Here is a 21,148-nt window from a genome sequence, read left to right as displayed (position 1 = left end):
ACTTTATGAATGATTTTCATACTCTCTCAAGATACTTCTTAAAAAGAATGTTATCTTTAGGAATAAAATGCTGTCAAGAGTCTCAAATAATAGTAGAAAAATACTAAGGCAGTAATTTTGCTATTGGCAACTTAATAAAATCATGATATAATTTGTGCTGGGCTAAGTAATGACCCACTCATGATGATCATTAAAGTCCTCAATTTGCAAAATGAACATAGGGGTAAAGGTGAAAATATATCTGTGAAATGAGATACTACAACTTAAAATTAAGAACAAGAAAACACTATATATATATATATATATATATATATGTAAATAATAATAGTTATATACAGTTGACCCTTGAACTTGACCCCTTGAACAGGGGTAAGGGGTGCTGGCCCTTCATGCAGTCAAAATTTTGTGTATAACTTTACAGTTGGCCCTCCATATCTGTGGTTCCACATCTGCACAGTCAAGCAACCTCAGATCGTGTAGTACTGTAGTACATATTTATTGAAAAAAGTATATCTATAAGAGGACCAGCACAGCTCAAACCCAAGTTGTTCAAGGGTCAACTGTGTATATACATACACACACACACAGAGCAGGAATTACCTCTATGTTATGTAACTCAGGGACTAGTAATTAATCAAAACATCAAATAAATAAATTCACAAAAGTGAAAATCTTTCTCAGTAGACTAGTTACATTTCTTCAGTTTATATCTATTCAAATATCTGCTAAAACTTGTGATGTTTCAATGGAAATGAATAATTTTGTCTTTCAGGACATCAGAGGCAAACAGGATAGAAAAGCCAAACAAGGACAAAAGCCTTAGTGTGGAAAGACAGAGCAGGGGACAATGTGGAGAGTTGGAAAAATGGAAGGTCAAGGCCAGAGGCAGTTATCACAGGTTCAGGTCACAAATAGGGCTATCTGCAAAGTCATGCCCAGGGGCTCATAAGCCCAGACTTCAAGTGTGTAGACTTGGGTCCAGGGCCCAGGAAGAGCAAGTCAAAAACCAGGAACCATGTCAGCTCTATCAATCACCTGCAGTAGGACAGGGTCTGGGAACTGTGTTGATGGTCTTCTGAGGCCAGGGAATTCTGATGAGCTGTCGACACACAGAGAAACATTGTTGACCATTGATGGCAGCTTGCACTGCCCATCTTGATAACCTGCTGGAATGACTCTGTGCCTAGGTGCGGTTTGCTCATTTCCCTCACCAGGGGAAATTTCTCCTACACCTGAATGGCCAACATGTTCAGGGTGGCATCACCCTCCCTCTTTGAGAAACATCAGACACCTCATCAGTGCTCATATTACAGCGCCCCATTTGAGTAACCTAGCAGAGTAATGAAGGGGATCCAGGTCAGCTTTACAAGTGCAAATAGGTCCAAAGGATAGACGGGATTTCCTCATGAGACCTTTGCAACTGAAGGTGAATATAATATGGTCTCTTCTGTACTCTCAGAGAAACTGTCCTCTATTATATCAAAATTAGTTCATTATACCCATTACTGTCAGAATGGTTTTCTATTATTAAGAAAGGCAAGGGCTTCCCTGGTGGCGCAGTTGTTGAGAGTCCGCCTGCCGATGCAGGGGACGCGGGTTCGTTCCCTGGTCTGGGAAGATCCCACATGCCGCGGAGCGGCTGGGCCCGTGAGCCATGGCCACTGGGCCTGCGTGTCCGGAGCCTGTGCTCCTCAACGGGAGAGGCCACAACAGTGAGAGGCCCACGTACCACAAAAAAAAAAAAGGCAAGCTCTCAACTCAGGCCATTCTACCTGTCATTTTATAAGAGGTACAGCCCCTAGTAGACTGTATTTCCCAAGAGTATTTTGTACTTCCCAAGAGTATTTTGGGAAGGATGGGGGAAAGATTAGATTCAAAAAGAAAAACACCTCAAAAATATTAGAATAAACAGAAAAAATAACATCCTGTCAGATTCACAGCTTAGAGGGCACCAAATCTGCCAAATGAGGACAAAACTGGCCTAGGTTATATATAATCCAAAAGTATGAGAAAAAGTCAGGGGTCAAAATTGTTTAGAAATAGCACCTGTGTGTGTAAATTCAGAGGTAATCTGAAACAGATGATCAATTGTCAAGTAAAAAAGAATACAGGTAAGCTTTGAGTGATGTCAGCTCTTAACCAAACCCAACACTAACAGGTTACCTAGGTGTGGTAGTTGGCTGATGAGGTGGAAATCCGTGAACAGTGACTAGAACCTCACTGCAGGGCAAGAAATCCAGTCAAGGGTCAACTAGGAGCACAGGTAACAGCAAGATCAACAGCCAGACTGAAAGGAAACTGAGCAGCAGGGTTGAGGCTTTTCATATCACGTTAGGCCTAGAATCCAGAACAGCAGTAAATCAGAAACCAGAGTTGAAATGAAACTGTTTTCCAGAATTAGAGGAATTCAGAAATGGAAAGCCACACAGGTCATTACTGCACCCAGATATTTTAGCTTCTGTCCTCTGAGACTCAGAATATACAAGGTGGCCAGGGAATCAAGATGAAGCTGTTTCCCAGGCCCAGGAAAGAAGGCATTAGGGAGTCCAGCAGATATCTGAGGTCCAAATAACCCACCAAGGAAGGTCTCCTATACGCTAGCATAGGGCTTTAGCAAACTATGGCCCACAGATCAAATCCAGCTCAATACCTACTTTAGAATGGTCTGTAAACTGAGAGCAGGCTTAAAAAAAAAAATTAAAATGGTTGTAAAAAACTCAAAAGAAGAATATTTTATGACATATAAAAAATAAATTTCAGATTTCAGTGTCTGTAAATAAAGTTTTATTGGAACACAGTCACACCTACTCAGTTATGAAGGGTCTATGGCTACTTCGAACTACAATGGCAAAGTTGAATAATTAGGATGAGAGAAGGCATGGCTAGCAAAGTCTAAAATACTTCCTATTGGGTGCTTTATAGGAAAAGCTTGCCAATCCTTGTGCAGGGCAGGGCTCCCAGAGGCCTTCAAAGGAATCACTGAGGACAGGACAAGCCTATTAAAGAAGCAAGAATGAGAGAGACAACCAACCCTCTTTCTTCACTCATCAGTTTGGCAATTTCATCTGACAAGTAGGCTTTTGCTTTGAAGAGTGGAGTAGTCAAGTTCAGGGCTATCCCACAAATGTCTAAGAATGAGGCTCACCAACCAGGTAAGTGGGTGATCTGGCAAGGGGGGTAAATTGGTGACCTTTATCGATAGTACAGTTCTGCTTCCTGGGGTATAGTTAGAATGCTCCCCAGGAAAATGGGGAAGCAGCTAGCAGTTTTAAGTGTCTGCCAGGTAAAAGAAACAGTGAGACCCTGACACTCCCAACAAGGATGCCTGAGAATCTACAAGCTGCATGGGAAATATATCAAACAACACCAAGAGGGGTATGGGTCAAGATTCCTGCAGGATGGGGAATTTCAGACTAAGTGATAAGGGATTATTCAGGAAGACCAGACAGTAAAAAAGAGGTATGCTGCCATATGGTGTGTTGACCCGCCCAACCAGACAGAAACCTTAAGTTTGCTCTCTGGTTTTACAGTCTTTGTTTAGGTGTGGGCTTGCCCTAAGCCACTGATACACACTTTAGTCAGAAGGAATCCAAAATCCTATAGATGAATCCTGTGCTTGAATAAAACAACTACTTCATAAATTAAAATTTATGTTTTTCTTCTACTTATATTAATAGAAGTGTGTTCCCCTTCAGATGATCTAAATTTAACTTAAAAATATATCCACCCATGCATTCTTTAATCCCTGCAACATTTATTGAGCACAGACTTTATGTCAGAGGCTATTTTAGGTACAAAGGATATAAGAGTTAACAAGCAAAGTCCCTGCCTTCCTGGGGTTTTATATGCTAGTGGGTAGAAAATAATCAAAACAACAACTAAGCATACAGTGTCAATGGTAAGTGCTAGACAAAAAAGTAAAGCAAGGAAGGAAGGCAGGGAGTGTGCTATGGGCATGACAGCTGGCAGGGGACGCCTCCGGATGAGGCAATGGGTGAGCAGAGGCCTGAGGGAAGCAGCCTACAGAACTGCTGGGGCAGAAGCAGCACCCTCAGAGGGAACACAGGGCACAGCTGAGGAACCCAAGGAGCCCAGAGGGTCTGGAGCAGAGCAAGTATTGGGGAGAGAAGTGGAGCTGATCTAAGATCAGGAAGACAAAGTGTCTGGTGATCCCTGTGTAGGGTCTCAGGCCATCGTGAGGACTCTAGGGCTTGTCTTCTAACTAGAAAGCCACTGAGCAGTTTCTAAGCAGAGGAGAGACATGGTCAGACGCACAGCAGCCAGAGTAATCTTGTTAAAATTCACTATTGAAACACTGAAATGTTCCCAAATTAAAAACAAATAACTGGGCTTCCATGGTGGCGCAGTGTTTGAGAGTCCACCTGCCGATGCAGGGGACATGGGTTTGTGCCCCGGTCTGGGAAGATCCCACATGCCGCGGAGCGGCTGGGCCCGTGAGCAATGGCCGCTGAGCCTCAGCGCTCCACAACAGGAGAGGCCACAACAGTGAGAGGCCTGCGTACCGCAAAAACAAACAAACAAAAAAACACAAATAACTACGAAACAACATTCCCTTTAGTCTCAAAAAATAAACAATTAAATAACACTGTCTAGTTTATGGCAAGACCTCAGGAGAGAGTTTCATTTGTTTTTCCCTTTTATTGGGAGATGCTCTGCAACTGTTACATCATAGTAATGCATCACTGATTCAGATTAATTGGGAACAAGACCCGTCAAAATTAGTTAAAAGGTGGAATTATTCTATTTTATTTAAATAAATTTCATTACCTTTTGGCACGTGAAGTAAGGAATGAGGCTTGCCAAGGTTACCTAATAAAACTTGTTTTAATGAGCAGATTTTTAAAGGCTTGTAATTAGCATATGTCAGCACCAGTCTCTGCTAGGTCGGCTTCTGCCTACAGTGCAATTTCTCTGCTTCACTTTAGATACTTCCAAATTGTTTCAAAAGCAGTTTATTCTTTTCGCTAGATGCATATCTAAAATCTTATTTATTTTCTTAACAAATTCTTTGGGGGGGTATTAATAATGTAAAGATACAAATAGGCATAAATAAATGTGAGGTTAGCTTAGTTCCTGTCTGAGGGTTTAATTCTCAAGTGAACTGGATGGTATTCCTCCCTTCCACAGACTACATCCCCAACTCAAAATGCATGCTTTATGAAGATGAGAGGTGAGGTGGAGAGAGTTGTGCAGATCTTTTTATATGAACTACAAGGTCATTAAGACTAACATGAGAATCACATTTAAGAGTAAGAGGTCATTTCACTATATTTCTTCAAAATAAGTTTCGTTTTGTTTTAATATGAAATCTATAGTCCAAAGGTCCATATTTAGGCTTTATTGATCTCCGTAAGTACTCCAAACTATATGAAAAATTTGATGTCAATATGCAATTTTGTGAAGAGAGAGAATCTATAGCCTATAAAAGTTTATCTGAAGAAGGCTGAAGATCCAAAAATGGTAAGAATTGGGCTTCCCTGGTGGCGCAGTGGTTGAGAGTCCGCCTGCCGATGCAGGGGACACGTGTTCGTGGCCCAGTCCGGGAAGATCCCACATGCTGCAGAGCAGCTGGGCCCGTGAGCCATGGCCGCTGAGCCTGCGCGTCCGGAGCCTGTGCTCCGCAACGGGAGAGGCCACAACAGTGAGATGCCCGCGTACCAACCAAAAAAAAAAAAAACAAAAAAAAGGTAAGAATCGCTGTTCTAAGTGATTCACAATGACGATAAAATTATTTCACTGGAGAATGATTTCCTTTTTACCTCCATCTGATTCTTGGAAGGTATTCTCCTACTTTACTTAACTATTGACTTACATAGTTTTCCCTTAGTTTTCAATGAAAAATGTTTTATTATATAAATATCCTTTTTGAGCAACTTAGAAAAAAACAAAATTCTAATCTGTGTTTCTTCTTAATTATGGTTGACATTTAAACTAGTTCTTTATTTTTCTACTTTTTTGTTAAAAGGGAGTATTTTACAAACTTTTGCTCACAGGATATTCTGTGCCAGTGTCATTGCCTACTTGTCCTTCATTTAAGGGGACACATTGACTAATTTTTTTAAGGTAAGGAAATTGCATGGATCCAGCAAGTAAAGGCTGGCTATCTGTCTTACTGTTATTGTTGTCACTCTTACCTTAAGTCAGAGTTTTTCAATCTCAGCACTATTAACTTGTTGGACCAAATAATTCATTATTGTGAGGAGCTGTCTTTTGCATTGTAGGATGTTTAGCAGCATCTGTGGCCTCCACTCAACTGATGTCAGACGGGCACCCTCAGTTGTGACAACAAAACACACACTGCTAAATTGCCCCAGGAGAAAGAGACAGTGAAGGTGACAAAATCACCCCAGGTTGAAATTCAGTGATTATAAATCATTGATTCTTTGGCTTTCTGGGTGGGGGAAAATAGCCTTATCTTATTTCTCTTGTCCATATTACGAATGTATTATTAGAAAAGCGACCAGGAGATGTAATTTAATTTTGAAAGGCAGATTTATATACGGAATATCAAAAGAAAAGGTCAGCGGAATAATCTACACATATGAGAATGACATTTGAAAACCATGTTTCATCAGAGTTCTTCTGTTGGAAAGTTCCTAACAAATAAATTTAAGTATATAATTGGAATTACCAGCTTTTAAGTGAGAAATTGGAAAATGGCAATTGGCTGAAGAAAACATCTGATCTTCGATATTAAAACTTAATTATAGCTCCAATAAAATTAAGCCTGTTAATAAAACATAGTCTTGGTACTTCTAAGAGTAAAAGTTGATGTAAGTCTGCCTAAAATCAACACAGTTGAACTACTATTGTTAAAAGTGAAAAAAAGTCAATATTACTTTTTTGTACAATTCCAAATATTTTGTCCCCAAAATATAGTTTCCTTTTATTTACCTAGAAAAAATTTAGCTATTTTATATAAAAATGTATCTTAAAGTACACTGAAAATAAAAATAATCTAAGAAAATTATTGTTATTATAGCTCTTTGAAAAAAAAGGCGTTTCATGCTCTTTACAAGTAGGCACTTGTCATCATTTGTCTTTGGTACCCTTCACAATCCTCATGCTGCTAGATGTGTTTATCCACTCTCACTATCCCGACGTGTCTCCAAAATACGTATTCACATTCTGTAGAGTTCTATGTCGCATCCCACATATAAGTCAGGTAAGATACGTGCAAATTAAAGTAATTAAGGTACTGAGTCAGAAAAGATACATGTTTGGCTAAGGCACGAGAGACTAGTGAGAAGTGAGCCTTACTCTGGTTGAGAGACCATGGGAGAAAGAACACCCTTGAAATGCTAAACCACAGTTAGGTGATGGAGTTTGCGCAGAGACTATCTTGCGTGTTCAGAAGACACTTTGAGCAGAATCTGACTATCTAGACTTCCTCTATATAAACAAGGACCCAAAACCAAGAGTCTAGCTGCAGTCAAGTACTGGTCTAGGAGGGATGATCATAATGACTGCCAACCACTTCCATCCTGAAGAGGAATGTCCAAGTGGTTAGAGACTTACACTTTCTGGCAAAAAGTGAACGATCAGGGTTTTAGGCAGTGCTGTTTGCTATTTCTATTTTTATTTTGTCCATGGTCCCCAAAAGAGATATTTTCCAATCTTTAAAAAAAACTCTGTGTTCTCATATTCAACTAAATTTCTAATTTCTTCCAACTTTCTTTTCCTGTTTTCTCTATTCTTAAAGGAATCAATATTTCTCTAGTCACTCAAAACAGACACCTCAGAGGAACCTCCTTCTATCCCACTCACCACAATATAACTGCTGCCCAAGATGGTCTGATTCTACCTTCACAATGTCGCCGGTATCTTTGCCCTTTCTGCCTCCTCTGCTCCCATTACCATAGTCTACGAACTCATCATGTCTTATACGTAAATTAATTCAAAAGACTTTTAAATGCTTTTTCAACACCAGTTTCTCCTGACTCTGAACAATTATGCTTATTATTACCAAATTTGTCTTTCGGGGAAACTGATATAATCATGTGTGTCAACTAAATTAATCTTTAATAATTTCCTATTTCTACAGATTAGCGATAAAATTCCTTGACACAGAAAGTCAAGACTCTCCACTATTACTCCCAGTCAAACTTGATGGCCAACACACAAATTATACTCCAATCACTCCAGATTTTCTATCATTCTTCAAGTGTGACAAGGACGTTTATATCTGATCTTTCCTTTTGATGTTCTTTCCATAATGCTATCGAGTCCAATCCATACTCCTTTATGGCAAAATTCTGTTCATTACCCAACGTATTTCAGTTAAACTTCTTGGTTTATTCCTTAGCGCTCTCATGGCACTCAGTAAGAGTTTCATTATAGTATGTAACCACCTTGTATTTTAGTTTCATACATCACAATCTGCCCTCCTAAACTGTAAACTCCTTGTGGTTAAGGACTGTGTCTCCTTCATCTCCGTAGTCTTTCAGTATTTTAACTGCAACAGAGTTTGCACTGTTCAACTCAATCAGTGCTTAATGCTAATCACTGGAAATCACAAATCATATATATTTTATTTTGCTCATCTTGTTTCATTTTATGTGTATCCAGACTGGTATAACTTTTTAATTCTAAAATCAAATGTTGATGTAAAAAACTCATGTAATGATTAAGAAATTAGAAGAAAAAATAATGGATAGGAAGAAATTAAATCAGTATCTTTTAATAATATTTTTAAAGTTATTTTCAGAGCTAATCAAAATATAAAATACTGTTTCACCCCTTTGATTTTAAAGTAAGAGTTTTGCTCTTAATACAAAACACTGTTCTTTTTTGTTTTTTTACAAGTAATCCAACCCAAATTCATCTGAATATTCAAAACCACTGATACTCAAGGGAATTATAATTGTGAATATCTCTACAGGGGAACTGTTTACAATGTAAGATTACAGTTAAATATTTGTAAGTACAATTATTCATTTTCTGAACAGAATGAATGAAAGACAAGATTTCCTATACATCAAAATAATGGATTCACAAAAATTACTGCCATCTTCTTTGGAGAGTAATTTTGTAGGCTATAGAAATTTTTCTTCTTATTCTAAGCCTTTGGTTAAAACTCTTACACAATATACCTGTTACTGAAAATTGAAAGTAATCTTTGAACAGTGAACTACTGAACTTCAATAGTGTGAACAAAATCCTACCAAATAATTTTTCTGTCATTTCATAGACAACATATTGTAAATGACCACTGAAATACAAAATGTGAAAAGATATTTTAACAGAAGAATTCAAGTCATATTACTGTATATATCTATTTCCTTTCCTTCAACACAGTCCATTAGCCTTTTAAACTAAATAATCAACAAAATTAACATATCAAACAGTAACCTGACACAGTCATCACTCCATGGCAAGTTCGTCAGAGATGAGGTTGTTTTTGTTAAGCAGATGCACTATAAATCAAATTCAAAGAGCAAACGCTTCTACCTTTGGAGCATTTTTAAAGAAAACAAATGCCTATTTTCAAACTTAAAAATAATGAGAATATAGCACTACCTTTCCTAAAGTGACAATTTTTCTATCAAACTAAACCACAGCAAGCATTATAAAATGCTAGAAATAAGTGTTATAATTGAACTCTAAATTGCACTTCCAAAAGTTATCTCCAAACTCTAAATTGGTATTCCTAAATATACTCTATTAAAATAAGTTATGAGCATTGGTTGTTTAAAATACACATGCCCGCCTGAGGGTTCATCTGATCTTAGAATCCATCATCCCGTAAATGTCCTGTCCTGATTCTTTTTCTACAATTTAAAGAATAGCTTTTACATTTTGTCTTGTCGGGGCTTCCCTGGTGGCGCAGTGGTTAAGAATCCACCTGCCAATGCAGGGGACATGGGTTCGAGCCCTGGTCCAGGAAGATCCCACATGCTGCAGAGCAACTAAGCCTGTGCATCACAACTACTGAGCCTGCGCTCTAGAGCCTGTGAGCCACAACTACTGAAGCCCACACACCTAGAGCCCACGCTCCACAACAAGAGAAGCCACCAAAGTGAGAACCCTGCACACTACAACAAAGAGTAGCCCCCACTCACCACAACTAGAGAAAGCCCGTGCACAGCAATGAAGACCCAACGCAGCCAAAAATAAATAAAATAAATTTATAAAAAAAAAAAATTGAGTTTCATAGAAGGATCCTGATTAAAAACAAAACGAACAAGCAAAAAAAAACTCCCCTTCATAAGAATAACAAGATCAGTAAACTAAGATTGCATTTTATCTTAAACCTGAGCGAGGAAAGCACTCTTTGAACTATAGTGGGTCATTATTGTATAATTTCTCTTTAGCCAATATTATGGGCTGAATTGTGTCCCTCCAAAATTCATGTTGAAATCCTAACTCCCAGTACCTCAGCGTGGGACTATATTTGGAGCTAGGGTCTTTAAAAGAGTAGTTAAGTTAAAATGAGGTCATTAGGATGGACCCTAATCCAATATGATTAGTGCCCTTACACAAAGAAGAAATTAAAAAAGAGACATCATACAGAAGGAAGACCATGTAAAAACACAAGGAAAAGATGGCCACCTACAAGACAAGGAGAGAGGTCTCAGAAGAAACCAACCCTCCCTACACCTTGACCTCAGACTTCTTGTTTCCAGAATTATGAGAAAATACATTTCTCTATTTAAGCTACCCAGTGTGTGGTGCTTTGTTATGGCAGCCCTAGGAAAATAATACAGCCAACCAAGAAATGCCATAGACTTTTATCAGGGTAAAATACTTATAAAAAGGTACATTTATATTTCAGAGGTTGTTTTGTTTTCTCTCTAAACCAGAAGGCTCTTATTAGACAGCTGCTAGTTTGTTAATGCATCTGATTTACTTGTTAGTGTCTAATTAAGTAACCCACAAAATGCAGGATACTAAAAACTTCAAGGAAGGAATAGACACTGAATGGCCCTATACATAAAAATAGAGAAATATAAACCTTCTCAGTGAATGATTTTGCTAATTCTACTGCATGATTACTCCCTCTCTCATACCGTGCATGTCAGAAATACTTTGGCTGACAGTAGAACTGACAGAGGTGGGACGGTAACATTTTTTGAAAATAAAACTATTGTCACAGAATATAGCTTCTTCTTTCCTTTGTTTCTTTCTTGCATTTGTTTTATATTCATCAATATTTTTCAGTTTTGAACATTATCATGCCATTATATTCATGAGGGATAATATTCTAAAACAATTTTACTAGTTTCTTGAATAGTATCAATGATTATAAGGTAAACATTTTACAGGATAGGTGAAAAGTAACTTAGGTGACTAATATAATGGCCTAAGTTCTGTTCCTCTGTACTTCAGTAGCAGCAGCTGAACAATCCTTAAAGATACATAAAACCACTATTCAACTAGTAATAGCTTATATTATTTTTAAAGTGTTTGTATGAAAGAACTGCTACCTTCTGAAAAACTTTTTAAAAACTTTGAAGAAACAAATGTAACAAGATCAAAAGTTAGGTACCTATTTGTTAACTGCAAATATTCTAGTTTATTAAATTAATATTTTTTAAATTACGGTAAAATTACATGATGCAAAATTTTAGTTAATATTTAAAATATACTGAAAACATTTCCTTACCAATATTGGGGTGCTTCAAAAGACGGCAGATTCTAGCTTCCCTTTCCAGTTTCTGATGATCTATTAAAAAAAAAATAGAATAAATCACAGCATTTAGCAAAAGAGATTAAATGACAATAAACAGCATATCAAAATGACATAAAGCCTTCACATTTACTTATCCTTTGGTTTCTTTTTTTTTTAAAAAAAAGTCATCATTTGAATTTGGAATTAGGTGAACACAATAGTTCAACAATATAATTATTTTTTATTGGCTTGAAGCTTGATAGATGAGGTATAAAACAAAGCTGAATTTAGACTTTTGCTGGGGAAAACAGTAAAAATGGCACAAAACAATAGTATTCTTTCTTATCCCTACCCTAGGTATATACTGTTACAACAACTTAAATATGCCAATATAGACATACACATTTAAGCAAAGGATACCTATCTGGCAAGTGGAATGCCAATGGAACCAGTGCTAAATAGGGTTAATCCCAGTTTATCCCTAACAACAAAGTGTTCCCTGTCCAGTCATATTTTCTATCAAATACTCTTCCCACAATTTTTAATCCAACTTCCTAGACGTATGATGCTTTTCCATATACCAAGAACCCCCCAAACACCAAACTGCTTGCTCATCTCCACCCTGCTCTGTTTCCCTAACCATTTCCTTGAAGGGGCACAGACTACTGTAAACTTGCATTTAAAAAACCATCTGATACTATTCTTGGTCTCTTTGTAGTAGTTCATGTGCACATAATTATAACCAAAATCACTAGCCAAAACACAAAATAAATGGCAAAGAGAGGCAAGAACACCACAGAAATATATGTTGCCAATAAGAACAGTACTGTGGAGTGTGGTCCTTATTGAAAGCCTTTACATAGAGGAAATGATTTAAACCTTACAATAGCCCTCTAAGATAGGCAATGTTATTATCCCTACTTTACAAGTGCAAAAACTAAGGCAGAGAGAGGTTAAGATTATAATATTCATAAGTGGCATCTACCAAATCTGCTCTCATTAACTAGTGTCATAAAACAGCCTTAAGAGAATGAGGGGGGCACCTACCTAACCACCCACACAGTTTATGCCAATGGTCCTCAAACTCTGTGGTCTCAGAACCCCTTAACACTCTTAAAAATTATCAAGGACCCCCCCCGAAGCTCTTGTTTATGTGGATTAGATCTATTAATGTTTACTTTACTTTATTAGAAATGAAATCGAGGCAAACTTTAAACATATATTCATAAATTCACTTAAAAACAATAATGAAGCCATTACATTAACATAAGTGACTACATTTAACTTTTAAACTTTTATTTGGAAATAACTGATACTTACAGAAAATTTAAAGAATAAGAATAGTACAACATGCACCCCAATATTCATTGCAGCACTATTTACAATAGCCAGGACATGGAAGCAAACTAAATGTCCATCGACAGAGGAATGGATAAAGAAGATGTGGCACATATATGCAATGGAATATTACTCAGCCATAAAAAGGAATGAAACTGGGTCATTTGTAGAGATGTGGATGTACCTAGAGAGTGTCATACAGAGTGTAGAGTGTCATACAGAGTGAAGTTAAGTCAGAAAGAGAAAGACAAATATCATCTATTAACGCATATATGTGGAATCTAGAAAAATGGTATAGATGATCTTATTTGCAAAGCAGAAATAGAGACACAGATGTAGAGAACAAATGTATGGATACCAAGGAGGGGGGGAGGAATTGGGAGATTGGGATTGACACATATATACATTATTGATACTATGTATAAAATAGGTAACTAATGAGAACATACTGTACAGCACAGGGAACTCTACTTAACGCACTGTGGTGACCTAAATGGGAAGGAAACCCATAAAAGAGGGGATATATATACGTATAACTGATTCATTTTGCTGTACAGTAGAAAGCAACACAACATTGTAAAGCGACTATACTCAAATAAAAATTAATTTTAAAAAAAGCATAGTATAAAAAACACCTGTGTACTGTTTATTCAGACACATTAACATTTTACCCATTTTCTACATCATCTACACTCTCCCTCCCTGTATATGTTCGTGTATATGTATATATATATTTATCTAATTGACACACATGTATATATAAATATAAATATTTATATTTATACCCAAAATAATTTTTAATGAACCAGTTGAAGGCAAGTTATGAACATCGAGGTCCTTTACCCCTAAAATTTCAGTGTGTGTTACTAAGAACTGTGATATTCTCTTACAATCATAGTACAGTTATCAACTTCAGCCAATTTAACATTAAGACAATAAGTTACCATCAACACTCCAATTTTCTCAGTTTAACCAGGTGATGACCTTTATAGCATTTTTCTCCTTTTAATGCAGGATCCAGTCTAGGGTCAGATACAGCATTTAGCTGTCATTTCTCTTTAGCTCCTTTAATCTGGAATATTTCCACAGTTTCCCTCTGCCTTTTATGACCTGACATTTTTGAAGAATACCATCATGTCTATTTTTTTTAAGAGAATATTTCTCATTTTGGTGTTGTCAAATGTTTACTCATGATTTGATTGAGGCTATGTGTTTGCAGCTACAACATATGTTCTCAACTATGTGTTCTCAGCTAGAACATTATCCTCCTAGGCTATCACATCTGGAGATACACATTGTCCAACTGCTCCTCAAAAGTGACGATAACTTGGATCACAGGTCAAGGTGCTGTTGAATTTCTTTGCTAAATAATTATCTTTTTAATTTTCCTTTATAACTAACAAGTATGTGGGAAGACATTTTAAGACCACGAAAACATCCTGCTCTTCATAAAAATTTCCCCCTAGATTTAGCATCAGTGATGATTCTTGCCTGAACCAGTCTTTACTATGATGGCAGCAAAATGCTGATTTTCCAGCACAGTAACGTATTTTTCATGAAAAATGCTATATTCCCCTCTCCCCTCCAAAAAAAGTGAGAAGAGTGGCACTGTTAAATTTTTCCAGTCTCTTTGATGTCTGGTTTAACAGACAACATCTGTATTCCCATGTCTGCTTCTATATTCAATATGCTGCAATATGTTGTGTGTATGAAGAGAATCTGACTCACAAGGTTATATAGTTGGACAAAGAAGAAGTGTCGTAATAGCTTTTTCAGATAATTGTGGATGTTATTCTTTAATATTATACCCAAACTCCATGAATGGTAGTTTCTTAAAGGTTAGTTGCAGTGTGAAACCTGAAACTTTATCAATAAACTTTATGAATCATATCAATGAAGTTATAAACTTTAAATCAAATTTATTTTCAACACTGGATATTGTCCAATATAATAAAATTTTACCCTGCTACATTAAAATCCATTGTTCTTTCTTGCACTTTGAGTCTTTTACTCAGGCATAATTTTAAAATATGATGCACTGGTCATCTGGAAAATATTGGTTTAGTATGTTATATAGTTTTTGCTGACACATTTCATTACACACTATCAGAAAAGTAACAACTGTTAATATCACCATTAATCTCATCAGAAAATTCTTTAAGTTTGGGAATGAGTGTAGTTCTCACGGGCAGATACAAGTTTTCCAAAATTTTAATTTTTGTTTGAAAGCTTGAACTGTGTTATTGGCAATAAATGCTATCCGTTGTTTTCCTTAAAGTGATAGGCTCACTTTGTTCATTTTTGAGAAAATGTCTGTCGAAAACCTAAATCTGAATAATCATAGCTAGCTGTTCAGTTGTTATTTCAAATGAAAATGGTGTTCCATGAAGAAACAGCTAATTCAGCTTCCAACCCAAACAACTGTGCAGGGGTTTTTCCTTGAGGTAATCATTGTACTTCAATATGGAACAGAGGTGCTTTATGCATTCTTCCCACTGAGTCATGCAGAATGTTCCAGAGATGTGTGATGGAAGGTCAAGAATTAATAACAGTAATAATTTTAATTGGTTCATCAAGGACAATTTTAAGTGAAATGAAGTGGGTTTTTTTGGTCTATGAGTGCATGTTGTTGAAAAATAAGAGTTTAATAGTACAGTTTGATGTCACTGCCTTGATTCATGCAAAGGCCTCGGCAATTTTATGCACTATTTCTTTTGTGTAATATGTATACATGTCAACGCATACCAAAAAAAGGGCAGATAATGTCTTAGTTTTATTATGAAAATAGTTTTGACCTTGTAGATCCCCTAAGAGGGTTTTGGGGACTCCTGGGTCCGTGGGCCACACTTTGAGAACCACTGGTATACATTATAAAGAACTATTTCTTAATAATACATATTTTTTTGACAATTTAGGAAAATATTTTAAACATATACAGTGTTATAGATAGCTCAAAAAGAAATAGTGTTTTAAAGAATCAGCATAGCGTTGGATAGGATCTAACAGTATATCCATTATACCTGGATTACCAAATATAAAGACAGATATTCTCTGGCCTTACCATCTAGAACTACAAGTACTTCAAATAAATATAAATTCTTCAAACCCCCTATCGTTTTAACAGTCTTCATTCTTTTTTTTTTTTTTAAGAAGTCAAATATTTTAATGGTATCCATGTTTGTTAAATCATTGAGAGTCAGACCCTTTCCTTCCACAGTCTGCAAAATATTTTGGAATGACCTCAAATTTCACGGAAGGAAAGCCCTTACAGCTTCCTCATGAGGGCGTGAATTCTTTAAGGGTGGGTGCTGTGTCTTACTCCCTCTGGGATCCCCAAAGCTTATTCTTTTTTTTTGAAAACGTTTTTTATTTTTATTTTTTTAAATAGATCTTTATTGGAGTATAATTGCTTCACAATACTGTGTCAGTTTCTGTTGTACAAAAAGTGAATCAGCCATATGCATACATGTATCCCCTCCCTCTTGAGCCTCCCTCCCACCCTCCCTATCCCACCTCTCTAGGTCATCGCAAACCACCAAGCTGATCTCCCTGTGCTATGCGGCTGCTTCCCACTAGCTAACCATTTTACATTTGGTAGTGTATATATGTCGATGCCACTCTCACTTCACCCCAGCTTCCAGTTTCCCCTCCCCGTCCTCCAGTCCATTCTCTATGTCTACGCCTTTATTCCTGCCCTGCCAACAGTCTTCATTCTTAAGACAAGCTACTTCTAGAATATTGTTATTTAGAAATATACAAATAAACACAAAACGTTAAACCAGATCTAACACCATCTTAAATACTGTAAAGTAGCCTATGTAAAGCATATGAAAAATACATGCTTAGAGGAATTATAATTTTGTTATGGGGACAGGAAAATGCAAATATATATGCTAAACCATGTGAGCTATACATCATCTAATACATATACAATCATGTGAAAAATAAAGAAAAACAAGGTAGCAAAAGACCTTTGGACAATAAGTGAGTGGTATAGTGTCTTAGCTAAAGAGATAAACATAATTATAGAATTTTATATAGCCTATTCTTATGGACTGACTGTGTCTCTGTAAAACTCATATGCTGAACTAACCCCCAGTACCCCAGAATGAGACTGTATTTGGAGATAGGGTCTTTAAAGGGGGTAATTAAGTTAGAATGAGGTCATTAAGTTAGGCCCTGATGCCATACGACTGGTGTCCTTAAAAGAAACAGAGTTAAAGAGTTTAGGACACTGACATGACAAGAGGGAAGACCATGTGAAGACACAGGGAGAAGACGGCCATCTACAAGCCAAACAGAGAGGCCTCAGAAGAAACCAACCCTGCCAACACCTGATCTTGGATTTCTAGCCTCCATAATATGAGAAAATAAATTTCTGTCATTCAAGCCACCTCATCTGTGGCACTTTGTTATGGCAGCCTCTAGCTAACTAATAGACCTAAGTATTAGTTTTCTATCGCTGTATTAAAAATTACTACAAACTTAGAAGCTTAAAACAGTAAGTATTTTTAATCTTGCGTTTTCTGTGTGTCAGGAACCTGGGCATATTTTAACTGAGCCCTTTGCTTTAGGGTCTCTCACAAGGCTGCAGTGAAGGTGTCAGCCAGGGTTGGGGTCTCATCGAAAGTCTTAACTGGGCAGGATCTGCTTCTGAGCCCACATAGTTGGAGGCAGTATTTAGTTCCTCAAGAGTTGTTGAGCTGAGGGTCTTAGTTCCTGGCTGGCCGCTGGCTGCCCTCACTTCCTTGCCACATGCCAACATGGAAACTTGCTTCATCAAAGCCAACAAGGGAAAGAGAGGGTCTGCTAGCAAAAGGCAAGGCCCTATCTCATCTAGCCTAACCCCAGGAAGTGACGGATATCACACTTGCCATATGTGCTTGGTTAGAAGCGAGTCACTAAGCTGGCCCACTTTTAAGGGGAAGTAATTACAGAAGGGCTGGGATAGCAGGAAGCAAGGACCATCGGGGCCATCTTAGAGGGTGTGTGCCCCATCTGACTACGAGGACTGGAGTTCTCATGAGCTTCTCTCTGATACCCAGCTTCACTTAGTCTTTCTTCCATACAATCGCATCACTTAGTGATCTCCTATGAAACATAAGGCATTCTGCACTCATCCATCAGGGCATGTTGTGACATCTCAAACATGATGACAGAACTAAAGTTTTCATTAAATGGAAATGCATATTGCTCGGTGTGCTTCACATTCAACATCAAGTTCACGACTTTGGAGGGAGTAGGTAGGTGAGGAGGAGTGATGAAGTGCCTATTATTACCAAAGCGCACTTCTGTATTTATCCTGCTAAAGAGAAAAATTAGTCTTACATTTAAAATTTCCTCTACTTTTAATCCAGTGGGCAAAAAAAATCATACACCCTACCTCATCATTCCCAGCACTTACAACTACAATGGTAAGAGGCAAAGACAGATTACAAAAGGCAAGAAAGACATCCATAATACTGTGTATCACCATTTGAAGATTTTCTTTTATTATCCACACCCCCTACAGCTAGTGTAGGACCAGCTTCATTTATAATTTAATATTTATTAAAGTACTCAACCTATAATAGTTTGGCTTTATTCTTCCTTTGAAGCTCAAGTTCACAATGTTATATGAATAAAACTATAACTCGTCAAGCTGCAATCTTGTCAGGCCTGATAAGGTACATGCTGTTAGCAATATATGGTTGAAGACTTACCGTATCAAAATGCCTTAAGGAAAATATATTATTGTTCAGTTTTGACAAAGAATCAGTGGGGAATAGTATTACCCAGTACAGAGAACTCCAGATTTTAAAAAAGTTTCTGAGAATTTTGAGAAAATGTTATTTCTTTCCAGCTTTAAGGTACTTTTTGATACTTAATAAGGTATTTTATTTCAAGTGAGGTAAAAAATGTGAATTTGGACCTAATAAAATAAATCCTTCACTCCTGTTCCAAGTCAAATTTTAATCTTTATGCAAAATAACTCTGATCACAAGTGAAATTAAAGTGCTAGCCTTGAATCACCTTCGAAAAGCAATGAGTATCATTAAAGCTATGTAAAGCAACAACTTATTTATCTGGAAGCCTCAGGGAATGAGCTTTTATCAGTAAGTAAATTTGAAAAGTAACTCCCCCCCCCCCCAAATGATAAAGCTTTAAAATGTTAACCTCTTGAGTGTGTGTGTGTGTGTTGCGGGGGGGGGGCGGGGGCGATCTAACAGTCATTGCTTTCTTACATAGATGACATATAATTTAATGTTTTTGACATGATAGGGTCATCATTATTAGCTTCCATTATTACTCTGCAGTATTTCAGTGAAGCCCTCAGATGCTGCTGAGGTGTGAAAGCCCACAGGTCGCTGCCTGTGTCCCAATCTGCCCCTGTTCCCACGTGTGGAATGACCTTGTCAGCACAGGCAATGCCGATGGATGGTTTGGGCAGGGGAGGGGTTTGGCCTTCCGTCATAATTGGTCACTTACCACCTACCTCTCCCTCCACAACAACACACACACGCACACGCACATTCACACAAACGTGTAAACATACAGCCTAAGGAAGACATGGGTTTGCTACACTCAGGAGGGTTTAACTCTTCTAGCTCCCCCTTCCTACAAACATCCCCACCCCTAAAATCATCTTATATAGAAATTATGGAGGAGTCACCTCTGAGGCCCATAAAAATGGAAAGTTTAAAATCCAATTCCATCATTACTTTTTGTTCTGTTGGCCTTTGGGCTTCCCAGCTTAAGCTGCTGCCTTCCCTGCTCCTATCTTCTTGGTTCTTCCCTGGCCCAATCCTCCAGTTTGAGGTCAATGCCTCAGATCTACCTATTTGAATCCTGCTTCTCTCTCTTCTGCACTACAACCAGCCCAACTTGATTCTCAACCTTTTTTCACATTTGTTCGGTTTCTAAGCAACCACAGTCTCAAGTAAGAGACTCTCCTGTTCCCCCTCTAAAACCAAACCTGGCTGGTTATCCATTCTCAGAAGAGGGAAGATTCAACAACACGGATATAAGCCGCTGCACGTTTTGTATTGCTGCAACTGTTTATTATACCTTTTCTATTTCTTCACACTTTTTTGCTGCCATCTCTTATTGCTTTGAGTTTCTCCAACAAGGATATAAAAATATAAAACCACCACAAATAACGTGGCAGTGAGTACCTGAAGAGATCTTCTCTGAATAAAAGGTACAATCTTTAGTATATGGATTCTGGAGCACTATAATAATATGGATACTTAGATAGAAGTCGTATTCCTGGAGGTCTTGGGATTACATTCTGAATACATTTTTCTTGTTAGAGAAATCACTTCTAGCTAAATGAGGCCTTCCTCTGGTAGGAATATAAATTCTGTCCACTTAAGTAGGTCATATTTAAAACCACATTGTAAGTTAAAAGGAACTATTTAAAGGTTCACTTCATTATAAAACCTGAGCGTGATGTATATGGATTTAAAGCTGTCATATTCATTTAACAAAAGGTTTTCTAAATTCATAATTAAACATTATACTTTCACGTTACCCACTTATTTTGAACTATGTTTAATCCATACCATAAAATTGATTTTTTAAACTATGTATTTGACCTAGATTCTTTCTGACATCAGGTATTGGTCACTTCGCATCACTTCTGCTGCCCACTAATATCCTGGAGGGAGAGGAAGATCTCAGGTTTCAGAGCAGAGCAGACAAGAGTTGCTATCTGGTTGCCAAAGTTCCCTGGCCTCTCAAAAGATTCTTCTATCAAATGGGCATAAAATATCTAGCATCAAGCACTGTATTTGGAACAAAGTAGGAAATCAATAAATCACAGTATCATCATTATTATTATTAAAAATATGTCCAACTTTAAAAGAACTAGATTCCTAAAAGATACATTAAAAAGTATATTAATTCCATCAAATGTTATTCATTTTACATGAACACATATACTATGAAAATAGATTTTCCATAAAATCATTTGATTATGCTATTCAGGCCAACTGAAATAGTGGAAGAACCACTGATATCAGTGGTCAGAAAGAGAAAAAATCAATACAGTAAAATATGGACAAAAACTTATAGTTATTCAGTTTTATGGTATACTCTAAATAGCTCAAAAATAAACAAGAATACAGGAAACATTTTTTACTTGCCTAAGTGTAAAACTTTTAAACAAATCAAGTTAACCAGTTACATACAAACTAA

The 21,148-nt window shown here is 37.2% G+C and overlaps 1 protein-coding gene across 11 annotated transcripts in view; it reads right to left on the bottom strand.

Moving 5' to 3' along the window:
- Positions 1 to 21,148, bottom strand: part of CAMK2D (calcium/calmodulin dependent protein kinase II delta) — a 462,200-nt gene that overhangs the window by 179,605 nt on the left and 261,447 nt on the right. For all 11 annotated transcript variants that reach the window (XM_089911562.1, XM_089911561.1, XM_089911565.1 and 8 more), the window contains one exon: positions 11,627 to 11,686. In XM_089911562.1, the coding sequence (XP_089767688.1) occupies positions 11,627 to 11,686 (60 nt within the window). The remainder of the gene's footprint in view (positions 1 to 11,626; positions 11,687 to 21,148) is intronic.

This window comes from Delphinapterus leucas, chromosome 5, assembly GCF_059928025.1.
Source record: "Delphinapterus leucas isolate spDelLeu-1000000601 "Yukka" chromosome 5, BTC_Dleu_Yukka2, whole genome shotgun sequence".
NCBI classification, from domain to species: domain Eukaryota; kingdom Metazoa; phylum Chordata; class Mammalia; order Artiodactyla; family Monodontidae; genus Delphinapterus; species Delphinapterus leucas.
This window is presented reverse-complemented; position numbering and strand designations above follow the sequence as displayed.